Source organism: Notamacropus eugenii, chromosome 5 (assembly GCF_028372415.1).
Source record: "Notamacropus eugenii isolate mMacEug1 chromosome 5, mMacEug1.pri_v2, whole genome shotgun sequence".
Lineage (NCBI taxonomy): Eukaryota > Metazoa > Chordata > Mammalia > Diprotodontia > Macropodidae > Notamacropus > Notamacropus eugenii.
The window spans coordinates 204,833,727-204,858,924 of NC_092876.1; the positions used below are offsets into that span (position 1 = coordinate 204,833,727).

Sequence of the window (25,198 nt, forward strand, 5' to 3'; positions counted from 1 at the left end):
ATTGTCTTGGATCGTTGTATTGCTGAGAAGAGTCAAGTCTGTCATAATTGATTGGCACACAGTGATGTTGTTGCAATGTTCTCTTGGTTCTGCTCACTTCACTCAGCATAAATTCATGTAAGTCTTTGCAGGTTTTTCTGAAATCTGCGTGCTCACCATTTCTTATAGCACAATAGTAATCCATTACATTCACATACCGCAACTTGTTCAGCCATTCCCCAATTGATGGACATTCCCTCAATTTCCAGTTCTTGGCCACCACAAAAAGAGCTGCTATATTTGTACATGTGGGAAAGAGCTAACACTCAAATGGAGAAATGTATGCAGAGTCATTCTCTGAGAAATACTTTAGGTAAGAGTTAAAAAGCCCAAGATTAAACTGTCATTTCTAAAAGTCTGATTGTTTTTCCTTGGTAGCATTTTCCTGAATTTTCATTTTATTATTTTTATAGAACATAACTTCTTGTTTAAATTATTATTCATTATATTTTTTTGGTATTTTCCATTTAGATACAGAAAAATCCAAAGGAAAATAACATTGCTTTTTTACTCATGTTTTCAAAGTTTGCCCTTCTAAGAAAAGATAATTAGAAATCCTTAGGGTGGAAGTGGATGGAGTACTTTGGTGAAGATTCCTTCTATTTTTGACTTTTCCTAGTTTGTTTGTTTTTTTTTTTGCTTTTGTGAATTTATTTGGTTTGAGATAAATCTTTTTAAAATATTATAATCCCAGAACGGCACAGATAATTTTCAAAGCTGCCCTATTTTTATTTCCTATTATTCCTTGTGTACACATTTTGGAAAACAGCTATTTGAGTAACTTAATAGGTAATAAATACTGAAAAACACTTCATAAATCACAGTAAAACAAGATATTTTTAGGAAGAAATGTGACAGATGAGGTCACCTTGTAGACACCATGTCATTTGCTGAATTTAAGCTCATATTTTCCCCTAAAAGTAATAGACAAACTCATTAGATGCAATAAAAAACAGTAAGAAAATGAAGCATCTGGCATCCAACTGCCTGTTTCTGACAAGGTTAAGATCAGTCAGGCTAGTAATGTTCCTGTTTTGTATACTGACATGGCCGATTGCAACAGAAACTGATGAGAACTGTTGAAAATTTACAAGCCTACTGTCATTGTAATAACATGCACAGATGTAATCAGTTATACTTTTGCTGCTGTTCGTGCTTAACTTCACACTTAAATGAATTGGGTTAAACACTCAAGATTCTTTAGTACTATAAATGAGTAGTATAAAATATAGAAAGGTTAAAGAAACAGGCTTTTAATTGACAGCAAAATTGGAAGCACATCCTTTAGTAATAGTTCCAAATTCTGTAAAAACACTAATAGAAATTAATGTTTTAATATAGGTTTGAAAACTAATAAAAATTTTTGGCAGCTATGTTCTAAAATACTTCATTAGTTCTTTCTGATTAAAAGCAATCTATAAATATATGTTTTGTTTTAATATGAACGTATTTTCCTTGAAATACTATTAATTCTGATTATATTTCTGACTTAATGTTCTTTTGTTAAATCAAGGTAGTATACAATTAATTTTTTTATATTTATGTAAGCATGTATTTTTAAAATAAATTTGCAGTGATACCTCCTATTTAGAATTTATTTTCTGTGTACTGTTGCTAAAGGTTTATGCATTGTATATTTTATATGTAAGGAATTGCATTTTTGCATATCAGTCAATCAATAATCATTAATTAAATTCTTAGGCACTCTCAGGCATTAAGCATTGGGGACACAAAAAGAGGCAAAAAGTCCCTAGTCTAATGGGGAAGACAACAAATAAAGGCAGGGAAAACAGGAAATAATAGAGGGAACACTCTAGAATTAAGAGGTTGGAATATATGAGTACAGAATATATATTAGATTGAACATTTTCATGTAGGGTCTGCTGTAATTTAATTCCTGTCCTAGAAGGTGAAAAGATCTTTTTCCCAATAGACATAGAAGCATCAAATATTTCTTAGTATATTGGTAACCATTCCGCCCCCCCCCCCCCATTTCTCTGATGTAACAAAGTTCTCTTTGCAATAGTCACATGTTTCTTGTAGTTCCCTTACTTTAAAAACATACTATAAATAATCACAGATGCTTAGATACCCTGCTAAAGTAAAGCTGAGTCTCTAAACTAAGTCCATAAATCAGCCAAATTCAGAGTGAAGGCTAGTGTGGACCATATGTTCTCTGGTAACTAAAGGGAAATTATTGTGTATGTGCACGTGCGCACGTACACATGCATGCGTGCGTGCGTGTGTGTACACAAATACTTAATTTTACCTGACTTGATTTGTGGACTTGTTATCATTTCAACAGTGTAGTTTATGTAGATGTGAGATAAAAACTCAAAGGAAAATAAGGAAAAGATGTAGATATAAGTAAACATTTTTTCCATTAAATTATTAGCTAACAGAATTATACTTGGAAATTCTCAGAAAGTTCACTTGGAGACTTATATAAATTTTAATTTCATTGTCTTTTTAAAAAATGTATCTTATCAGGTAATATATTTGTATTTTGTATTTTAATAGTGTATTTTATACATGTATATTGTATATTAATGTATTTTATATATTGTACAATTTACTCTTATTTATATTTATAATATTCAGATTGTGCTTATTTGAAAATTTTAATCGAATTATTTTTAGTTAATAGATATTTCTAATAGTTAGGACAAATGCTATATCATGAGCTCCTAAGTAGTGACTGTGGTTTCTTTTAAGGAATAACAATTGTAATTTCCTCACCTCTCCAAATCTTCTTTATTAATGGAGTAAAGGAACCAGTCAGAAAAGATTATGGGCATATAGTGTTCTAGAGCTGATAGAAAGAATAGCCATGTATCAGGATTTCCAACTTCATGTGATACTCCTGAACAGCCTAGCTATTTGAGTGATTCAGTGGCTCAGACTTGTGGGAAATTAGCTTCTTTGAGGAGTCATAGGATTCTTGTTTGAGACTTGACCTGACACTTAGTATCCACCCCTTTTTCACTTCCCCAAGTATATCTTTGAATGTTAATTTCTCCACTTATCAAATGAGACGATCATTTTTGCCCTGCCTGCCTTAAAGAGTAGTTGTGAGGAAAATGTTTTATAAACAGAATATATATTGTGGAGAGCTATTAGTACTTTTATTTTTTATGATTTCTGTAGCATAAAAATTACAGAAGCATGAATGAAAAGATCTTTTTTTACATCTAAGCTTTAGTCACTGAATGCAGATGCTATTTATTGTTCATTACGTCCATTGTAAACTGTATCTTGTGAGATAAGTTAAGAGCCTCAACTGAAAGGCATTGCATAGAGAGAACTATAAAAGTAGTATTATTCTTCTTGATTTCATTTCTAATGACAAGGACTCTGGGCAAGTCCTAGAGAAGGAAATATTGGTCATTTAGAAGTAATTTTTTTTTCATATTTTAGTTTCTCAATATAAAATTTTTAAATTAGAGTATTTGATAGTGTTGCTGAGATTTTTGTTGTTTTTGTTTTGTGAAGAGTGCTTATAAAGAAATGAAAAATACATATAAATCATATTAACAGTAAATAAATGCTGAATATCAGCAAGGAAGTTAAGTTGCTTTTTCTTGATCTGATTAATATAGAGTACTTTTTTATGTGATTGTCATAAAATTGTAGTGACACAAACCTAGAATATATGTAAAAAGGTGAGATTTTTTTAAAGGATGATGCTGCAAATTTTTTTATCCTCTTGTTGCTATCACTAGAGCCATTTCAATTTCTGTATTCCTTTATATAAGAAGTTCTTAACTTTTTTTGTCTTATGTATCCCTTCTTAGTCTGGCAAAGCCTTTGGAAAGCCTTTTCAGAATAATTTTTTTAAGTACATAAAATCCAAAGAATTGCAGAAGAAAATGATTATAATGAAATGAATTTATCAAGATATTTCAAAAAACAAACAAGTTCATGGACTCCAGGTTAAGAATACCTGCTTTAGAATGCTCCTTATCCAGCATTGACATAGTATCTAACATGCTATACTATTAGTGGTCTAAATATTTGGTTTGCTGCAGAAGTTCTTTTTAGTGTTTTAGCATTCATGAATGCATTATTAATTGATTTGGTGCAAAATTATACAAATTCATATATAATTAGAGACTAAGTAAAATCAATTAAAATGAAGAAGTAAAATAAAGTCTTTCTCTCTTTTTAGTCTTTTTTTATTAGATTGTTTTTGTTGCGGTAACTCACGTTGGCTACACGTAGACTTTGTTGTCATGGCTGAGCATAACATTGAAGTGACCTTTTTTAAGTTAAACTATGTCCCTTCTTTCTCCCTCAGTAACTTAATTATCACTTTCTGCAAAGTTAACCTAATTTACTCCTTAAAATGCCCTGTAACACTGGAAATCGCTGTTTTCTGCTTCAGTGAAGAGAGGAATAAGACAGCATAGCAGAGAGCGTGGCAGCAATATCAGCCAATATATACCTACATCCACATTGTTGTTCCTCTAATCATTCTCATTTTTTGTTTTCACTGCATGCCTAATTCCTGAAACTGATTTCTCCAACCATGCTTATTTGCTAGCAAGAGAGAAAGGGAGATGAATTTTTGCTGTGGTCATCCCCTGTTCCTTTCAGAATTCTGGTGTTGTTACTTCTGCTTCTTTCTCCCAGCTTCTCTTGTTTCTCTTTCTTTCTTTTTGCTTGCTTGTATTATATCCTCATACTTTGTTTGGTTCCATCCCTCACCACCCAAAGCCCTGAATTTTATAATTTACAAATCTAGATTTCTATCAAAATGCATTCACTGGTGATTCCAACACTTTTTGGCTTGGTGATGGAATTAAGGTGGGAGTAGAATAATACCTGTCACCAAGACTGTGTACCTCTTGTTTTATACTAGATTCTTTACTATCAATCAATTCGTGGTTTTTGACAATAAAAGCTATACTAAATTACTTTATATACTAGTTACTTTACCTTTGTGGACAGTAGATATTAAAGAAACTTTAGCTATTTATGGGACAAATTACAAGAATTCTTTGTTTCTGATAAATTGTGGCCATTGGTTTTTTTTTTAATCTTAATTATGAGGTGTAATTATTGCAATAGTTCAGGTAAGTGATGATGAAATTCTAAAGGTAGGAATTGGCTGTTTGAGTAGAGAGAAGGGAAATATATGAGAGATGTTGTAAAGTTACAAATGACAAGATTTGTCTGAGGAGGGGAGGATGACACCAAGGTTGTGGACTTGAGTGACTGGGAGGATGATGTTACCCTAGAGAGTAAAGAAAATATCAGAAGGAAAGAGGCTTCTCAGGGAAAGATAATGAGTTCTATTTTGTACGTGTGGAGTTTGAGATACCTGCATGACATTCAGAAGCATTTGAAGATAACATAGTCTCAGCTAAGAGACTGTGGCTGAATATATAGTTCTGTGAATTATTTGCATAGAGATGATAATTGAAGTCATGGTACCTGATGATATCAAAATGAAAAGAGTAGTCCAAGAACAAAGACTTGGGCTTTATAAATTTGAAAATATTATCTATGTCTTTTTTCTAAGTTGTTGATAAAAATATTTATATAGCACAGAGCTAAGAATAGGTGTCTAGGGTACTCCACTGGACATCCCCTGACAAATTGACCATCAGTCATTAACATTTTTGACTTTTAGTGTCCAGCTAGTTTGACTTATTACTGTCTAATTCATAGTCAGTTTGACTAAAATGTTGAATGTGTGAAGGGGGGATAATGTGTAATAAACCTGGAAAGGTAGATTGAAAAAGATGAGATAGTAGATGATTACTTGAGAGTATGACAGGATTAAACAAAATTCGTTTTAAAGACTTTTTAAAGGAAAAGGCAGACCTGGTCATATTTATGGGCCATAGGAAAGGACATAGTTCACAAGGAGCAATTGGAGATAAGAAAAAAGATTGAAGGGGAAAACTTCTCAGAGAGCTTTGGAGATAAGAGGAGGGATACAAATAGAGGGTTCAGATTTGGCAGTAGGAAGTATTGGAGAAGGAAACAAAGCAAAACAGCAGGGAATTATGTTGAGAATGTGTAGTGGGAAAGAAGAAGGAGCTCAGATTGAATAGTCTCTTTTCAGTGAGGTAGAAACCAAGACTCCTTCAGATCCCTAGCCCTACTTTTTCAGCTTCATTTTATGTTTTGGTTTCTTCCTCATCCCCCATTAAATTGTGAACTCTTTGAGGGCAGGGATTGTCTTACACCTTTCTTTTTATCTCTAGAGCTTAGTACAGTGCCTAGAAAGTCGTAGGTGCTTATTAAATATTTATCAATTCTAATAGACTCTTAAAAGGAGAATTGAGTGTCTGTATACCCTTTACAGAGAATGTAATAGAGCACATTCTATAACAGTATACATGTGAGCAAATGAGAGCTCAAGTCTTCATAGTAAACAGAAGTTTTAAGAAATTAAGAATCCTTAACTTAGAACAAAGAGCCTTGAATTTGGTGTCAGAGATCCTGGGATCCTGGTACTAGCATTTATTACCTATATGGGTATGGACAAGCCATTTGACCTCTCCATTTCTTTGTTCTCTCCTCTGTGATAGATTAGAAAATCTTCAAGGCTCCACCCAACTTTAAATCTATGATCTATTTCATAAGAATTATCTGTTACATATATTTCCATACCCTTACCTGTGGGTGTTCTACCTAAAGGAATTATAAATTTCGATTGCTGAAATCTCACAAGATATTTTGGGTTTTATGGGCTCAGTTTCCTTTTTAGGACTATGTCTTAAACCCAAATTACTTAGTTTTCATTGATTGGCCAACAACAGGTCCCAGCCCAACCCTTTGTGTTCTGCTGGCTCAAAGTGAGTGTAAATAGCAATTGTTTTTATTCTGGCCAGAAATCCTGAGGGTCTTTCCCTACCAGATTGATTTGTTTTTTTGAGAGGTAAAAGATGCCTTTCTTTGACTTACCTGTTTGTAACCTAGCTTTAATCACTTAATGAGTGTTGCCTGAGACAAACTGAGACCTGAGAAATACCTTTAAAAAGGGCAGGGTCTCTAATATCTTATTGCATATATCAAGTCAAAATGGGTATATGATTTAGATATAAAGGGTGATACTATGAGTAAATTGGGAGGGCAAGGAATAATTTACTTGTCAGATCAATAGAGAACAGAAGAATTTATGACCAAAGAAGAGACAGAGAACATTATGAAATGTAAAATGGATAATTTTGATTACGTTAAATTGAGAAGTTTTTGTGCAAACAAAGCCAATGCAACCAAGATTAGAAAGGAAACAGAAAGCTGGGAAACAATTTTTATAGCTGATATCTCTGATAAAGGCCTCATTTCTACAATATATGGAGAACTGAGTCAAATTTGTAAGGATACAAGTCATTCCTCAATTTATAAATAGTCAAAGGATATGAACAGGCAGTTTTTAGATGAAGAAATTAAAGCTACTTATAGTATGAAAAAATGTTCTAAATCACTGTTGATTAGAAAAATGCAATCAGAACAATTCTGAAGTAGTACATCACACCTGTGATATTGACTAATTAGCTAATAATGACAAAACAAGGAAATGATACATGTTGGAGAAGATATGGGAAAATTGGAACACTAATGCATTGTTGGTGGAGTTGTGAACTGCTCCAACCCTTCTGGATAGCAGTTTAGAACTATGCCCAAAGTGCTACAAAACTGTGCATAAACTTTGTTACAGTGCTTGGATCATGAGCACTTCTAGGTCTGTATCCCACAGAGGTCATAGAAATGGGAAAAAGACCTGCTTGTACAAAAATACTTATAGCAACTCTTTTTGTACTGGCAAAGAATTAGAAATTGAGGGGCTGCCCATCAATTGGGGAATGGCTGAACAAGTTGTGGTATATGAATGTAGTGGAATATTATTATTCCAGTAGAAACAATGAGCAGGAGGACTTCAGAAAAACTTGAACTTACAAGAACTTATGCTGAGTGAAGTGAGCAGAACCAGGAGAACACTTTACACAGTAACAGCAACATTGTGTGATGACCAACTTTGATAAGAAACTTTGCAATGATCTAAGACAACTTTGAAAGCTTCATGATGGAAAATGCTTTCTATATCCAGAGAAAGAATTGTGTAGTCTGAATGCAGATCAAAGCATACTATTTTCTCTCTCTCTCCTTTTTTTTTTTTTTTTTTTTTTTTGCTTTCTTCCTTCCTGCAGTTTTTTTTTTTTTGGTGGTTTCTTCTTTCTGGTGGTGTTTTCCTTTCCTGCGGTTCTAATTCTTCTTTACAACATGACTAATGTGAAAATACGTTTCATATGAGTGTACATATATAACATATATCAGATTGGATGCCATCTTGGGGAAGGGGTAGGGGAAGGAACATTTGGTACTAAAAGCCTTAAAGAAGTGAATGCTGAAAAATATATTTTTTTAAAAAGACTAAGATTTTCTACTACATCCCAGGCCATTTCCAGTCCTAATCTATGCCTTGCCACTGGACTCAGGTGGCTCTGGAGGAGAGAGTGAGGCTGGTGACTTTGCACAGCCCTCCCTCACTTAAATCCAATTTACTTGCATGTCATGTTATCATCTTCCTAAGGTTATGGTCCTCTTAAAGAATGAAGGACAAACAACAACAACTAATTCATGGACTTAAATTTCTCATTCAACCTACCTTGTTCTAATCTAATTAAAACATTTTTTTAAACTTCTAAATGTAAGCTTATTGTTATATAGATTTTAATATCTTGATCAGACACCTTTATTGCATTTGAATGTTTTGGTTATGTCTCTCACAAAGACATTACAACTTGATTTTTAGAAAATTAATATCAAGAATTCAGTTGTAAATGTGATAGCAAAATAACTGAAAATCAAAGAAAACACTAATCTAATAATTTCTGTAAATCTATTATCATAGATATTTCCTAATGCTTTTAAAAGTATCTGTTTTCTTGCCCAGGTGATGCACTAAATAGATCTTTCCTATATAATTAGATATTTATTATGCAGAATATTTCTATATTTTTTTTTAAAAAGTAGTTTTGTAGGCATATATTATTGTTATTTGTTACTGCATTTTTTTAATTCTTACAATCTTTATTTCGTTGGTATATTCTAATCACTGATCTTCTGGAAAATATTTAACAATTGGCTCTGATGGGATAAAAAAGGACCACAACACACTTTTATGTGTAATCTACATTTTTAACATTTTCTTCATCACTTTCTTAAGTCTAGGCAATAAACAAAACAGCAAATCATGCTCTTATTTGTAATGTTTGCAAATTTCTGAGATATAAAAACTCACATTGAAAATTTAATGGTATGCTCTTAGGAGTTATTTTGAGCTGGCCCCTGCCTAGCCTTCATTCTAATATATTGAAATATTAAAACCTTTAAATATATATGTCACTGGTATGTTTTTTTAGATTTCTTAAACATTTTATACCCACTTCTTTGAATACAGAAACTCCAGCTGCATTTCAGGAGAACATGAAAGAAAAAGAAACAACAACACCTGGTGATGAGATTCAGCTGGAAAGTTCCATTCCTCATACAGATTCAGGAATTGGAGAGGAGCAGATACCTAGCATCTTGAATGGAGCCGAACTAGAGACTAGCGCAGGTCCTGATGCTATGAGTGAATTATTGTCTACTTTGTCTTCTGAGGTGAAAAAATCACAAGAAAGTTTAAGCGAGAGCCCTAATGAAATGCTGAAGCCTGCACCATCCATATCTAGCATCAGCCAAACCAAAGGCATTAATGTCAAGGAAATACTAAAGAGCCTTGTGGCCGCCCCAGTCGAAATTCCAGAGTGTGGTCCTGACCCGCTCCCTTACCCTGATCCTGCGTTGAAGAGGGAGGCCCATGCTATTCTTCCTATGCAGTTTCATTCCTTTGACAGGTATGTACTGAACTTGTTATTCATATTGTTGTAAGTAAACATATGGAATTAGATCGTGATGCTTCAAAATTATTTGGGGTCTGATCTTTAAGTAGTAAGTAATTAGAAATTGAGTCTAATAAAAGTGTTTTGTAGTCTGCATAGATGAGAGTACTATAATTGAATTCAGGGCATCAAATAGAGATGATCAACCTGATTAATTTTAGAATTTTAAAGAAAGAAATTTTATAGTTTAATAAATGTTCATTTATAATATGCTTTAAAAATAGGAAACACTGTGATATGAATGGAATATATTGAAGTAGGCAGAAAACTTAGATTTTGTCCCAGACTGCCTCTGACTAATGCTAATGCTCAGACAATATCCCTGGGTTCCAGTTTCCTCACCTATAAAACGGACATGGTCATATACATTCTAGTTTCTGAGGTTCATAGATTTTATGAAAATATTAGGCAATCACCCAGATACTTAGAAAATACCCACATATGAATTCACACATGTGAAGAAGAAACAGAAGCTTTACCTTTCTTATGGAGTCATTATTTACCAATGGGAAAACTTTACTGGAGAATATAAATTTTATTGTAGGATATGAGATTTATTTTTGTCAGATTTCTAAAACACTCATGAAGGACAAAGAGTAGGCTCAGTTAGTTAGATCAGAAAATTCTAAATTCTAAATTCTAAAATTCTGTAAGTTGACATTGTGTTGAAATGATTCAATGATATTTACAGTTACTTTTATTTTATTCGGAAGCAAAACATCATCTTTCTCTAAAGCCATGGAGGATAAAAGACAATATTAATTCATGAAAATGCTATGAAAATTTTGACCTGAAATAGCTTCCCACTTCAGTAATCTAAGAGGAAGCATGTGTAGGGAAAAGTCTTTTTAAAGTTATACTTTGAAGTACTTTATACTAAATTTTAAAATAAATGATGCACATATACAATGATAAAATGGTAAAAAATGTATTAAATTGGCACCTGAACCAAATCATTATCATTGAAGTTTGAAAGTACTTTCTTATCCAAAGACACATAAATGTGTGGAAGAAACTAGTTTAAAAGAAGGGTTGGTTCATTTGTTTTGGTGAGAAAAAAGGAATGAGACAAGAATGAATACGATGACATCGAAAACTAAGGAGGAATAGGAAAGCATAGTTTAACAGCAATAAATCTTATTTCCAATATATTTAGATATTTTTTTTAAAGGAGTTAATTCTCTTCTAAATTTCATAGCAAATTATTTTTTAGGCTATTTATTGAAAACTTCAGTTTTTACTTTTCTTTATCAAGTGATTTTTAATGATTTGAGAGAAAATATAAACATGTATCTATAGAACCATAATACTTTTGGGAAATATTTTGTAAGGATAAATTATATGTCCTTCATAGTTTCAATTTTTTATTATTTCATATATTTTTAAGAAATTATTTAGATGACAAGGAAATTCTATCTTGTTAACTTTTCTTAGCATGTTGCTGTTTTATTTTTGTATTATTATTGTTATCACTTATTATAATTATTATTGTTATCACTTCTAGCAAAATATAGAAAGAATAACTATACTTGTAAAAACTTTAAGAATTTTGAGGGAATTTGTGCTAGTTAAATAAAATTTTATTGGGTAACATAGTGAATACTGAAATGAATTTATTATTTTTTTTGAGGGAGAATGTGTCTTAGATGTTACAAATTTCAGTTTGTAATGATACTCTTCTAGTGTCCAAATATACAGTTTTTTAAAACATACTTTAAGCCATGGAGAATAATAACTCAACTGCATCTACATATTTTCATGAAAATGTGTAAAAACACATGTTAAACCATTAACACTTTATATAATATTTTATTTTGAAGTTATCATTGTGGGCTAATAATTTGTTTAAAGGTTAACACATCAAGAGTTATTGAAATTCTTTTAAGAGAAGCCAAATGAAATGTAGAATAAGCAGGAATATATTTTAAATTTGCTACACATTTCCCAGTAACAAGTCTAAATCTTATAATATCATTGAGTTTTAAGAATCAAAAAAACTTTTATGTTGGTCCAAGTAACACCTAGAAAATGTAGAGGAGTACATTTATTTTCTAAATTGTACAAGAAGGAGTGAGGTAGCAGAGCACAAAGCATTTTCTAAGCCATATTAGGGAAAGGGACTCCTATATAGTTAATGTATGCAGGAGCTGAAGTACTATCAAATGTAAATGATGAGGTGATATTGATGAAAGGAGGGGATTGAGGTCTCGGGGGGCGCTGATGAGGGATTGAACAGAAGCGGCCTTGCTCTGCACGTAACTCAAGTCTGTCGTCTTCACTGCTCAAAGCTATAATGGGAGGTGGCAGTCTGAAATGAGTTGCCACGGCAAAGAGTATTATTTTTGAAATGCTTTCACACAAATCACTAGGCCCTGCATACAACTTAGTTTCATGCTTTAATGTCATCAGGAGGCACAAATTGGTGTGTCTAATTGTTTGCCACCTGCCAGCAAAATGAGCTGCCAGCCAGCCAGACGGGTTTGATTGTCTGTCAGCCATTCAATAGATTGAGAGTGACAACATCAAAAATTTCACTTCAAACTCTGAAGCTCTGAGCAGCTTTTCAGAGACCTCTTCCCCACAAGTGCTTCTGGACAACTGCATTTTTCAATTAGATTTCGGTATATTGCTGCCTTCTGCCTCATCTGTCTTAAGGTAGCTGTAATTACATTATGAGCTACATAAACAGATTTGAGACAGTAGAGTCTGAAATCCAAGTTATGACATGTCTTTTGACATCAGATTGAATTCCTTGAAAATAGGGTTTAAAGTGATGGATTTTAGAACCAAAGTTTTGAATTGTACCTTGTTTGATCCAAAGAATTATAATAGAACTGACCCTGCTAATAATCCATTTTTCATTCTTATCTTCACTTGAAATATATGAAATAACTTGCCTATTCCAAGTGGATGAATCATTTCATAATATTATTTGAAAACTCCTATGGAAATCACTCAGAACTTTACCCTTTTTTTAATAGCATTTTTTCCAGTTCTGCTGAAAAGTTTTTCTTTTTCCATATCACTAGTCTTTCAGCTTGAAAGCTTCCACGCATTGTTACCAATCTTATTTCTGGAGCAAGAAAAAACAAGTATAATTCCACCTCCACATGCTAGCCTCTCAGCTATTGGAAGATGACTATGAGTTTTCTCTTCACTAGGATAAGGAAACATTTTTTGTGCTCTTCTCAGACAGAATGTTTTCAATATTTAGTGTTTATTTTTTCCAGTGTTTCAAAGTTTGTGAAAAGTAATTGTTTTTATGTGATGCTTTTCAAAGGATTTAATTTGCACATTCTACATACTAATAATTATGTGTTTAGAGGTCGTCACAAATGATTCTTATATGTATTTATTTGTCTCAGAATGAGCTATTCAAATTTGTATACTTCTCAGTATACTGATAATACAGTGATATAACATGAAAGTTTATTAAATGAGAAGCATTGAAAGTGCTAATGTTACCTAATATTAATTTAATTTGTATGTATAAAGTAAGTTCAATTTTTGAAATGAATTAAATTTTAGTAAACTGTGTCCATTCATGTAAGTGAATAACTTTCATGAAAGCTTTATTCTATCAAATTATGTTATTGTCTTAAAGTGAAGAAAGTTTCACCATCCATAAAGTTTTATGTCACTATTATTTAATTTCCGTATTGGTTTAAATATGTAAAAAATATTACAACTGAACAATTATGTTTTAGTGTCTACTGTCACTAACATAACAACATGAAATATGAGAACAAAAGTTGTGTGTTTTTCCAAAATTGACATTTTAAGCATACGTCCCTATCTTTTAAGCTAAAATTTCAGTTGAAATTGAATGCATTTTCCTGAACATAGTAACAAGGGGATTCAGTTAAGATAGATGATTTTCATCTTCTCAGAACACACACATGCACTTTTTTTTTTTGGTCTTCTTGGGGTTCTCCTCAGGTTTGGGCCAGAGGACAAAAAAAGTGGAATAAATCTTTTATGTATAGTCTCATTGCTAACATGGTTAAGAAAAAAATTGCCCTACCAGAGAAACTTTATAACTGCTTCTTCCGTCTGTCTTTTTAATAGACTAATAGAATGTTACTGCTGGAAAGGCATATCAAGTTCAGTTCCTTTGGTTAATAAATTAAAGTATTTCATGCTCCTTTTGTTTTTAAAATATTATTTGGATTTAAAGCATTATGTTGTCTTTAGTGTTGTTAGTAACAAGTGAAGTATTAAATGCATTTTTGTTTATTAATAAATCCTAAGGTTTCCGCTTATTCACAGATAAACTAATTTATTATGTCCACTGCTTTCTATTTTAAATCTAATCTACTACTTCTCCCAGTCTCTTCTATAAATAAACTAGAAGTAAAAAATATGTATAGTCTTATTTTTAGGCTAATATTTAAGATGATATGCCTTTTTTATTTCTATGACCTATATTGTCATTTTGCTTTAACTTGGTACTTAAAAAAAAAATTAATGCTACTGATACCAGAGTAACTTAGAGATATGTTGTAATCTTTTCACTCTGAGATCTTTATGTATGCTGACTGATTAGAATCTATTAATCTTATTTGAAGACTGAAAAATTCCCTAAAAGACATAAGGTCTCTTATTTCCTATTTTCTAATGTTTCCTATTTGAAAGTATTTTATATTAGTTTTAGGTTAGAATATAAATGGATTAAATCATTATTACTTCTATTATGTTCTGTCACTAAAGAAGCCACTCTCTTTAGACACAATACATTGCTGGATATTATCTTTTAAAGTCAATTGCTATAAGACAAAATCCTAAGTGCATATTTGATAAATAATGATTTTACTTGAGCTATTGCCTTTTTATGTGGGGACATTGGTTGATGCTATCCTTGTGTAGCTAAAATTGGAATACAGCAAATAATATTGAATGAGTAAAGTATTGAACGTGGTGAAAAGTGGGAAATTAAGTTACAATATAATTCTGTCCATTTCTACAACAATTTACTGGAAATTGAATGTAGTATATATCTATTCCAGCACATTTTCATTTTATAGATGAGAAAACTTAGACCCAGAGTTCAAGTGATTTGTCTGAAGTAATACAGTGGCTCAACCAGAACTAGAACTCAGCTCTCTTTAACTCTTCATCTGATTCTCTTTCTACTATTCCCATTTGCTTCAGGAAGCTGAGTTTTATTAAATGTCATTACAGATATCTTTAGTTTTGTGGCAATTTGCTGTGTGAAATTTTATAGAATTGACATGTTTTCAGTTACTCAACCTGAAACTACATAATTCTATGGTGTGTAGCTCTCTTACCCTATCTATATTAGCAGAAGCAGAATTACAGATTTTGAGAGTATCTCCATGCTGTACTATTCTTCCCCATACACGAGAAGAAACCCCCAGTCATGTGTACAACAAGTGGCTGTTCAGCTTCTACTTGAAGATATCCTCAGAGGACATTTCAGAAGACACTTTACATAGCAGCCCATCCTCCTTTTGGACATTTCTAAGAGAAGTTTTCTTAATATATAGCCTAAATTCAATTATTTGCACCTTTTATACACTGTTAGTGCTTATGCTTTTTGAGGCAAAACAAAACAAGTGTAGTTTCTCTTCTGCATGACACCTCTTCAACTGTTGGAAAATAGCTATAAGTCTTCTCTTCACTAGGATAAAGATCCTCAGTTCCTTCAAGTAATCACATGACATGGATTTTCAGGTCACTCTCCATCTTTATTCCTTTTGTCTGGGCACTCTTATCAGTGTTTTGTTTTTTTTTTAATTTAAGTTTTCAACATTCATTTCCACAAAATTTTGAGTTCCAAATTTTCTCCCCATCTCTCCCCTCCCCCCACCCCAAAACTCTGAACTTCTAATTACCCCTGTCACCAATCAGCCCTCCCTTCTAACATCCCTCTCTTCCCTTATCCCCATCTTCTCTTTTGTCCTGTAGGGCAAGATGAATTTCTATACTCCATTACCTGTATTTCTTATTTCCCAGTTGTATGCAAGAATAATACTCAACAGTTGTTCCTAAAACTTTGAGTTCCAACTTCTCTTCCTTCCTCCCTCCCCACCCATCCCAATTGGGAAGGCAAGCAATTCAATATAGGCCATATCTGTGTAGTTTTGCAAATGACTTCCATAATAGTCATGTTGTATAAGACTGACTATATTTCCCTCCATCCTATCCTGCCCCCCATTTCTTCTATTCTCACTTTTGACCTTGTCCCTCCCCAAGAGTTTTGACTTCTAATTGCTCCCTCCTCCCATTGCCTTCCCTTCCATCATCCTTCCCCACCCTCCTTATCCCCTTCTCCTCCACTTTCCTGTATTGTAAGATAAGATAGGTTTTCATACCAAAATGAGTGTGCATTTTATTCCTTCCTTTAGTCAAATGTGTTGAGAGTAACCTTCATGTTTTCTCTCTCACCTCCCCACTTTTTTCCTCCACGGAAAAGTCTTTTACTTGCCTCTTTTATGAGAGATAATTCACCCCATTCCATTTCTCCCTTTCTCCTCCCAATATATTTCTGTCTCACCCCTTAATTTCATTTTTTTAGATATGATCCCATCCTATTCAACTCACCCTGTGCTCTCTGTCTCTCTTTCTGTGTGTGTGTGTGTATGTGTATGTGTATGTGTGTGTGTGTGTGTGTGTGTGTGTGTGTGTGTGTGTGTGTATGTGTATGCAATCCCACCAACTACTCAGATACTGAAAAAAGTTTCAAGAGTTACAAATATTGTCTTTCCAGGTAGGAATGTAAACAGTTCAACTTTACTAAGTCCCTTATGATTTCTCTTTGCTGTTTACCTTTTCATGCTTCTCTTGATTCTTGTGTTTGAAAGTTAGATTTTCTTTTTCAGCTCTGGTCTTTTCATCAAGAATGCTTGAAAGTCCTCTGTTTCATTGAAAGACCATTTTTTCTCCTGAAGTATTATACTCAGTTTTGCTGGGTAGGTGATTCTTGGTTTTAGTCCTAGTTCCTTTGACTTCTGGAATATCATATTCCACACCTGTTGATCCCTTAATGTTGAAGCTGCTAGATCTTGTGTTATCCTGATTGTATTTCCACAATACTCAAATTGTTTCTTTCTAACTGCTTGCAGTGTTTTCTCCTTGACCTGGGAACCCTGGAATTTGGCTATAATGTTCCTAGAAGTTTCTCTTTTTGGATCTCTTTCAGGAAGTGATCTGTGTATTCTTTCAATATTTATTTTGCCCCCTGGTTCTAGAATATCAGGGCAATTTTCCTTGATAATTTCATGAAAGATGATATCTAAGCTCTTTTTTTGATCATGGCTTTCAGGTGGTCCCATAATTTTTTTGTCTCTCCTGGATCTATTTTCCAGGTCTGTTGTTTTTCCAATGAGATATTTCACATTATCTTCCATTTTCTCATTCTTTTGGTTTTGTTTTGTGATTTCTTGGTTTCTCATAAAGTCATTGGCCTCCATCTGTTCCATTCTAATTTTGAAAGAACTATTTTCTTCAGTGAGCTTTTGAACCTCCTTTTCCATTTTGCTAATTCTGCTTTTTAAAACATTCTTCTCCTCATTGGCTTTTTGAACCTTTTTTGCCAGTTGAGTTAGCCTATTTTTCAAGGTGTTATTTTCTTCAGCATTTTTTTGGGTCTCCTTTACCAAGGTGTTGACCCTCTTTTCATGATTTTTTTGAATCTCATTTCTCTTCCCAATTTTTCCTCCACTTCTCTTACTTGATTTTCAAAATCCTTTTTGAGCTCTTCCATGGCCTGAGATGATTGAATATTTATTTTGGATTTTGGGGATACAGAAGCCTTGACTTTTATGTCTTTTCCTGATGATAAGCATTGTTCTTCCTCATCTGAAAGGATGGGAGGAGATATCTGTTCACCAAGAAAGTAACCTTCTATAGTCTTATTTTTTTTTTCCCTTTTTTGGGCATTTTCCCCAACCAGTTACTTGACTTTTGGGTCCTTTGTCAAGAGTAGGGTATAGTCTGGGGATCTGTAAGATCTCAATTCCTCCAAGATGGCACAGTCAAGCATGTACACTGGTCTGGGAGCAATAAAAGATTTTTGTGCTCAGAATCTTAGTAGAGTTTCCTCTTCACAACCACCTGGCCTCCAGTTCCACCAAGCCAACACTGGGGGCTGAGATTCAGATAAGCTGAGGGTGCAGGGCCACCATTAGGTGTGAGATAAAGATCAGATGTTGCAGCACCTCTACACAGGGCTTAGGTAAGAATTAGTTGCTCAGTGCCCCCAGGGTTTTTACGATCCAGCAATGGATGCAGGCTGCCGTAGGGGCTGCTGTGGGAACTGCTGCGGGAACTGCTGCCTCCTGTCTGATGTGGCCTCTGAGGCTGCTGCCTGAGGCTGGAGCTTTGGGAAGGCCTTTCTCCCTTCTCAGCCAGCTGAAAAAACCCTTTCACTGACCTTTGGCGCCTGTGGGTTGAGGGATCTGGTAACCCCTGCTACTGCGACTGGGGATTCCACCCCCAAGGCCTGCTCGTGGCCTCCTCCCAGAGCCATGCCACATGGCGAAGGCTGGGCTGGGCTCCACTCAGTGTCTAGTGCGACAGACATTTCTCATTGGCCTTTCAAGTCACCCTGGGCTGGAGATCTCCTCCACTGTTGTTCTCTACTTCTGCTGCTCTATAATTTGTTGAGAGTCTTTCTTTACAGATATTTTATGGGCTATGGGGGAAGAGGTAGTATATGTATGTCTTTCTACTCTGCCATCTTGGCTCTGCCCCACCCTTATCAGTGTTCTTAAGTGGCATGCAGATCTGAGTACCATACTCCACTGAACACAATACTCCAAATCAACTCTGATAGGGGCAGACAGATTACAACGCAATGATCACTTCCTCCATATCTCTTAATGCAACCCAAAACCACATCAACTTTTTTGGCTTCTTCCTTATCTGTCATGAAGCTTGATATCCACTAAAATACCCAGATCTTTTTCAGAATAGTTGCTGTATTAACTATTACTCCCTCATCTTGTTTTTGTGAAGTTGATTTTTTTTGTACCCAAGAGTATTTAAACTTTACATTTCTCCTTGTTGACATCTATATTATGAAAATTACCTCAGTGCTCTATCTTCCCTAGAACTTTTGAGTATAGTCATCCAGTGAATTCTGAATCTATCTAATTCATTATCTGGTCCACATTGTCAAAACCTTTGCCAAAATCTAGATAAATTGTGTTTACAGGAGTCCCCTCAGCTACTAGCTTAGTAACTTCTCAAAAAATGAAATAATATTAATCTGATATGATCTGTTCTTGATGAAATCATGCTTGTTCTTTGTAATCATCTTTTCCTTTTTGGATCTTTATCAATCATTTCTTTAATGATTTGCTGGAATTTTCCTGGGACTTAAATCAAGCTCGCTGGTCATGCTATTCTCTTCTCTTTTTTGAAAATCAGGATATTTCTCCTTATACAGTATTTTTATACTGTTCCCATTTTCCATGATCTTTCGAATATTACTAACACTGCATTAGCCATTGTCTCTAACTGTTCTTTTAGTATCTAACAATATAGTTTATCTGGTCCTGAAGATTTGAATTTATCACACAGCTACAAAGAGCTACAGGATAGCAGTCTGACCACCACCAGAGTTGTGTATTCTTAAGTTCCTCAGTAGTCAGTCTCAGTTTTTGCTTTCTCTACCTGTACACTATGCATCTTTGCTTCCTTCTGAAGTTAGTGCTATTGTCACTTGAGGGCCTTGTATGAATGATAGATAAGACATAAAGAAGCACAACCACTGGTGCCAAGGTATAGGAAGATGGCAGAGTGTTAAGATCTAGAGGAGCCTAGTTCCCTGACAGATATCCCAGTGAGGTTCTAACCTTGTGCCAGAAAGAACAATCATAAAAAAAGACCAAAAATGAAAAATCAGCTATAAATCCCTCCTTCCAGTTTAGGACTGTACAAAAAGAAAGCCAGACTCCTGTAGAAGACTGTAAAGTTGGGTGGGTAGAAGATAAAATACAAATCAGCGCAGTCCCACAGCCAGAGATACAGCCAAACCAGCACCTAGAGGGATGACTCAGGCTCCTCATCCATGTCTGTGAGACAGGGCCAGTTAAACAGAACTTTATTAAAGTGCATTTATAGTATGAAAATTTACAGAATATTAACATTCAGGTAGTGAATACTTAAAAGTACTTTGTGGGAAGATAGTGCTTGCTTAAATTTTCTTCTGAACAAAGCACTTTTATTTTTTTTATCTGGAAATTATACATTAACCTGCCATAAGTCATCTTTGTTTAATTGTACTTGTTTACCACCTGTGATAACCCCAACACCTCTGCAGAGAGCTAAACAAAAATCAGTAGAAATAGCCTCTTCGATACTATACCAAATGCAGATGGTATTTTATGAAAGATACATAAAAAGTTGTGCAGTTCAGAATAAAGATTGCCAGGCTGTGGTCAAACAAAAATAAACAGACTACATGCCTAGCTGTGAGAAGTGGCTAATTGGGACTTTATGGCTTCAGTGCCATCCTCATCTTTCTCAACTGCAATTGAAGCTCTTAAAGAAGTCTCTTGCTTTACATTGCTTTGCCTAAGACCTCTTCTGTAATCACAAATAAAATTCTGTCATTCTGTTTGTTGCTTGAACCACCTTTTCCTCTTGATACTTTCATAAATGTCTTCTAATCTCTATGAAGGATTCCCAGGTTGATCTGGCAGATAGATAGCATTTTTTCAGCCCATTACATAGGCAGCCTAGGCTTAGATGACAGCAAGAGGCAATACTAGATAATTCTTGAAGAAGGCGGAGCCTGAAATTACACAGTGAACTCAGGATCAAGCAAGATCAAATTACATTATCCAAGAGCGTGGAAGCAGGATGCGACTGAAATACAAGCCCCTAATCCAGAAACTGAGGCTGGAGGTATGAAATAGAAAAATAAAAACATATAATACAATGAAGAAATATTTGGAACTGAGAAAACAAGAGTAAATCCTACACAAGTCAAAGTAAAGCCTCAGAGAAATGACTTTCCTGATTATAAAGACTAGAAGAATGAAACAAGACATACAACATGGAATAGCTAGGGAATTTTTTAAAGTTGCAAGGAATATTAATACCTTAGGTCAGAGAGTAATAAGCTTTATGAAAGAATTGAACCACCTGAAAATTAGAATGGTACAAATAGAGAATGAGTCCAGGAGAAGATACTAAAGCAAAATCAGAAGACTGAAAAAAAGAGAAGAAAATGCATAGTATAAAGTTTTGATAAATAGCATGAAATATAGGACGAGGAAAAGTAATTTAAACACCATTGTACTGCTTGTGAATCTTCTCGCTGCCCTTGCATTAGATACCATATTTCAAGAAATTATAAATGAAAATTGGTTAGGTATTTTAGAATCTTAGGACAGAATGAAAATAGTAGAAAAAAACTGAAAGAAGTCCTCAGGAATGTCAGAGCCAAAATTTAAATCTTCCGAGTCAAAGAAAAGGTTCAGATACCAAGGAGATACAGTGCTGCTACAATCAGAGAGAGAAGAGGTTGGTATATAAAGATCCTAAAGACAGAAGTTGTTCAGTCTTTTTTCAGTTGTGTGTGACTCTTCATGACCTCATTTGAAGTTTTCTTGGTAAAGATACTTGGTTTGCTCTTTCTTTCTCCTCATTTTACAAATTAGGAACTGAGGCAAACAGGGTTAGATGACTTGCCCAGGGTCACACAGTTAATAAGTATCTGAGGCCAGATTTAAATTCAAGAAGATGAGTCTTCCTGACTCCAGGTCCAGCAATCTACTGAGCCTGTACCTGCTCTTAAAAAAGATAAAAGATAGAAGCTCAAAACCAAAAATATTCTTTCCAACAAAACTGAGTATGTTTCTACAGGGGGTGGAGGAGAGAGAGAGAGAAAGAGAGAGAGAGAGAGAGAGAGAGAGAGAGAGAGAGAGAGAGAGATATGTATTTTTCATGAAATACAGGATTTCCAAACATTTCCTGGTGAAAAGGCCAAAACTGGGTAGAAATGCAGGAGAAAGGTACACATATTTGATCAACTGAAATGGACCGTGTGAAGATGAATTGTTTATTTACATGCTAATGGTGGAAAAGTACAAAATGCCTTTTCAGAGCCCTAAGGTTTTTAAAGCTCCTCCAGAAAGTTAAGTTAGGAAGAGGGGATGGAAATGGTTTATTCTGTTTTGATAGTCTTATGAGAAGGAAAGCAGAAAATTAAGGAATATAGAAAAATTAGAGTTTATAGAGCTCTAGAAAATTACTAAATGAAGACAGAAAGGAGTCCAAATGTTATTTTTTTTAATTAAATTTATTTATTTAACTTTTAACATTCATTTTCACAAAATTTTGGGTTACAAATTTTCTCCCCTTTTATCCCCTCCCCCCCCAAACACCAAGCATTCTAATTGCCCCTATGACCAATCTGCTCTCTCTTCTATCATCCCTCTCTGCCCTTGTCTCCATCTTCTCTTTTGTCCTGTAGGGCCAGATAGCTTTCTATACCCCTTTACCTGTATTTCTTATTTCCTAGTGGCAAGAACATTACTCAACAGTTGATCCTAACACTTTTAGTTCCAACTTCTTCACCTCCCTCCCTCTCCACCCCTTCCCTTTGGAAGGCAAGCAATTCAATATAGGCCAAATCTGTGTAGTTTTGCAAATGACTTCCATAATAGTTGTGTTGTATAGGACTAACTATGTTTCCCTCCATCCTATTCTGTCCACCATTACTTCTATTCTCTTTTGATCCTATCCCTCCCCATGAGTGTCAATCTCGAATTGCACTCTCCTCCCCATGCCCTCCCTTCTATCATCCCCCCCACCCTGCTTATCCCCTTATCCCCCACTTTCCTGTATTGTGAGATAGGTTTTCCTACCAAAATGAGTGTGCATTTTATTCTTTCCTTTAGTGGAATGTGATGAGAGTAGACTTCATGTTTTTCTCTCACCTCCCCTCTTTATCCCTCCACTAATGAGTCTTTTGCTTGCCTCTTTTATGAGAGATAATTTGCCCCATTCAATTTCTCCCTTTCTCCTCCCAATATATTTCTCTCTCACTGCTTGATTTCATTTTTTTTTAAGATATGATCCCATCCTCTTCAATTCACTCTGTGCACTCTGTCTCTATGTATGTGTGCGTGTGTGCATGTGTGTGTGTGTAATCCCACCCAGTACCCAGATACTGAAATGTTTCAAGAGTTACAAATATTGTCTTTCCATGTAGGAATGTAAACAGTTCAGCTTTAGTAAGTCCCTTATGACTTCTCTTTGCTGTTCACCTTTTCATGGTTCTCTTCATTCTTGTGTTTGAAAGTCAAATTTTCTTTTCAGCTCTGGTCTTTTCATCAAGAATACTTGAAAATCCTCTATTTCATTGAAAGACCAATTTTTCCCCTGAAGTATTATACTCAGTTTTGCTGGGTAGGTGATTCTTGGTTTTAGTCCTAGTTCCTTTGACTTCTGGAATATCCTATTCCATGCCCTTCGATCCCTTAATGTAGAGGCTGCTAGATCTTGTGTTATCCTGATTGTATTTCCACAATACTTGAATTGTTTCTTTCTAGCTGCTTGCAATATTTTCTCCTTGACCTGGGAACTCTGGAATTTGGCCACAATGTTCCTAGGAGTTTCTCTTTTTGGATCTCTTTCAGGCGGTGTTCTGTGGATTCCTTGAATATTTATTTTGCCCTCTGGTTCTAGAATCTCAGGGCAGTTTTCCTTGATAATTTCATGAAAGATGATGTCTAGGCTCTTCTTTTGATCATGGCTTTCAGGTAGTCCCATAATTTTTAAATTGTCTCTCCTGGATCTATTTTCCAGGTCAGTTGTTTTTCCAATGAGATATTTCACATTATCTTCCATTTTTCCATTCTTCTGGCTTTGTTCTGTGATTTCTTGCTTTCTCATAAAGTCATTAGCCTCCATCTGTGCCATTCTAATTTTGAAAGAACTATTTTCTTCAGTGAGCTTTTGAATCTCCTTTTCCATTTGGCTAATTCTGCTTTTGAAAGCATTCTTCTCTTCATTGGCTTTTTGAACCTCATTTGCCAGTTGAGTTAGGCTAGTTTTCAAGGTGTTAATTTCTTCAACATTTTTTTGGGTCTCCTTTAGCAGGGAGCTGATCTGCTGTTCATGCTTTGACTTCATGTCTCTCATTTCTCTTCCCAGCTTTTCCTCTACCTCTCTAACTTGATTTTCAAAATTCTTTTTGAGCTCTTCCATGGCCTGAGCCCATTGGGTGGGCTGGGACACAGAAGCCTTGATTTCTGTGTCTTTGCCTGATGGTAAGCATTGTTCTTCCTCATCAGAAAGGAAGGGAGGAAATGCCTGTTCACCAAGAAAGTAACCTTCTATAGTCTTATTTCTTTTCCCTTTTCTGGGCATTTTCCCAGCCAGTGACTTGACCTCTGAATATTCTCCTCACACCCACCTCGCCTCCTGATCCTCCCAGTCTGAGATTCAAATGCTGCTTCCAGCCTCAGGGCTTTTGGCGGGGGCAGGGCTGCTATTCAGTGTGAGATTAAGTTCAGATGCTCAGGTTGGGGCAGGGCCGCCTCTCAGGCTCAGTTCCCTCAGGGGGTTTATGCACAGACCTTCCACAATGGATCCAGGCTCCTGCCCCCTTGGGGAGCCCCTGTATGCAGCTGCCTCTCAGCTTCTACCTCCCGGGGGGGGGGCCTGAGTTATGGGGGCACCCCACTCCCCTCTCAACCCGCCAAAGAGACTCTCTCACCGACCCCCATCACCTGTGGGTGGAGGGACTTGTGCGGCTGCTGGAGATCCCGTTTCTGAAGCCCGCTCGGATCTTTTCCTCTTGGTGCCGCGGCCGCGGCAGGGCTGTACTCAGCTCCCAGTCCTGGCACCCAGTCCGCAGCGCGAAGGAACCCCCGCGAGAGGTTTGCAGGTCTCTCTGGAACAGAAATCTCCCTCGCTCCAATGTTCTGTGGCCTCTGGGTGCAGAATTTGCCGTGAGTTACTTCTTTGTAGTTGTTGTATGGGTTGTGGGTTCGGAGCTATGTGTATGTGCGTCTTTCTACTCCGCCATCTTGGCTCCGCCCCAAATGTTATTTTAGTTGAGTGTGGCACCTTTAGAGGCAGTTGGTGTATAGTACATAGAAGGCTGGGCTTGTTGTCAGGAAGTCCTAAGTTCAAATCCTCCCTCCAGACACCAGCTGTGTGACCCTGGGCAAGAAACATAAAGTCTGTTTTCCTCAATTTACTCAGCTGTAAAATGGGGATAATAATACCTACCTTAAAGTGTTGTTGTAAGTCTCAAATGAGCTAATACTCAT

At 35.3% G+C, this 25,198-nt stretch overlaps 1 protein-coding gene across 6 annotated transcripts in view; it reads left to right on the forward strand.

Annotated features, from left to right (window-relative positions):
- The window catches only part of NBEA (neurobeachin), a 783,989-nt gene that overhangs the window by 273,075 nt on the left and 485,716 nt on the right, over positions 1-25,198 (forward strand). For all 6 annotated transcript variants that reach the window (XM_072611897.1, XM_072611896.1, XM_072611899.1 and 3 more), the window contains one exon: positions 9,458-9,896. In XM_072611897.1, the coding sequence (XP_072467998.1) occupies positions 9,458-9,896 (439 nt within the window). The remainder of the gene's footprint in view (positions 1-9,457; positions 9,897-25,198) is intronic.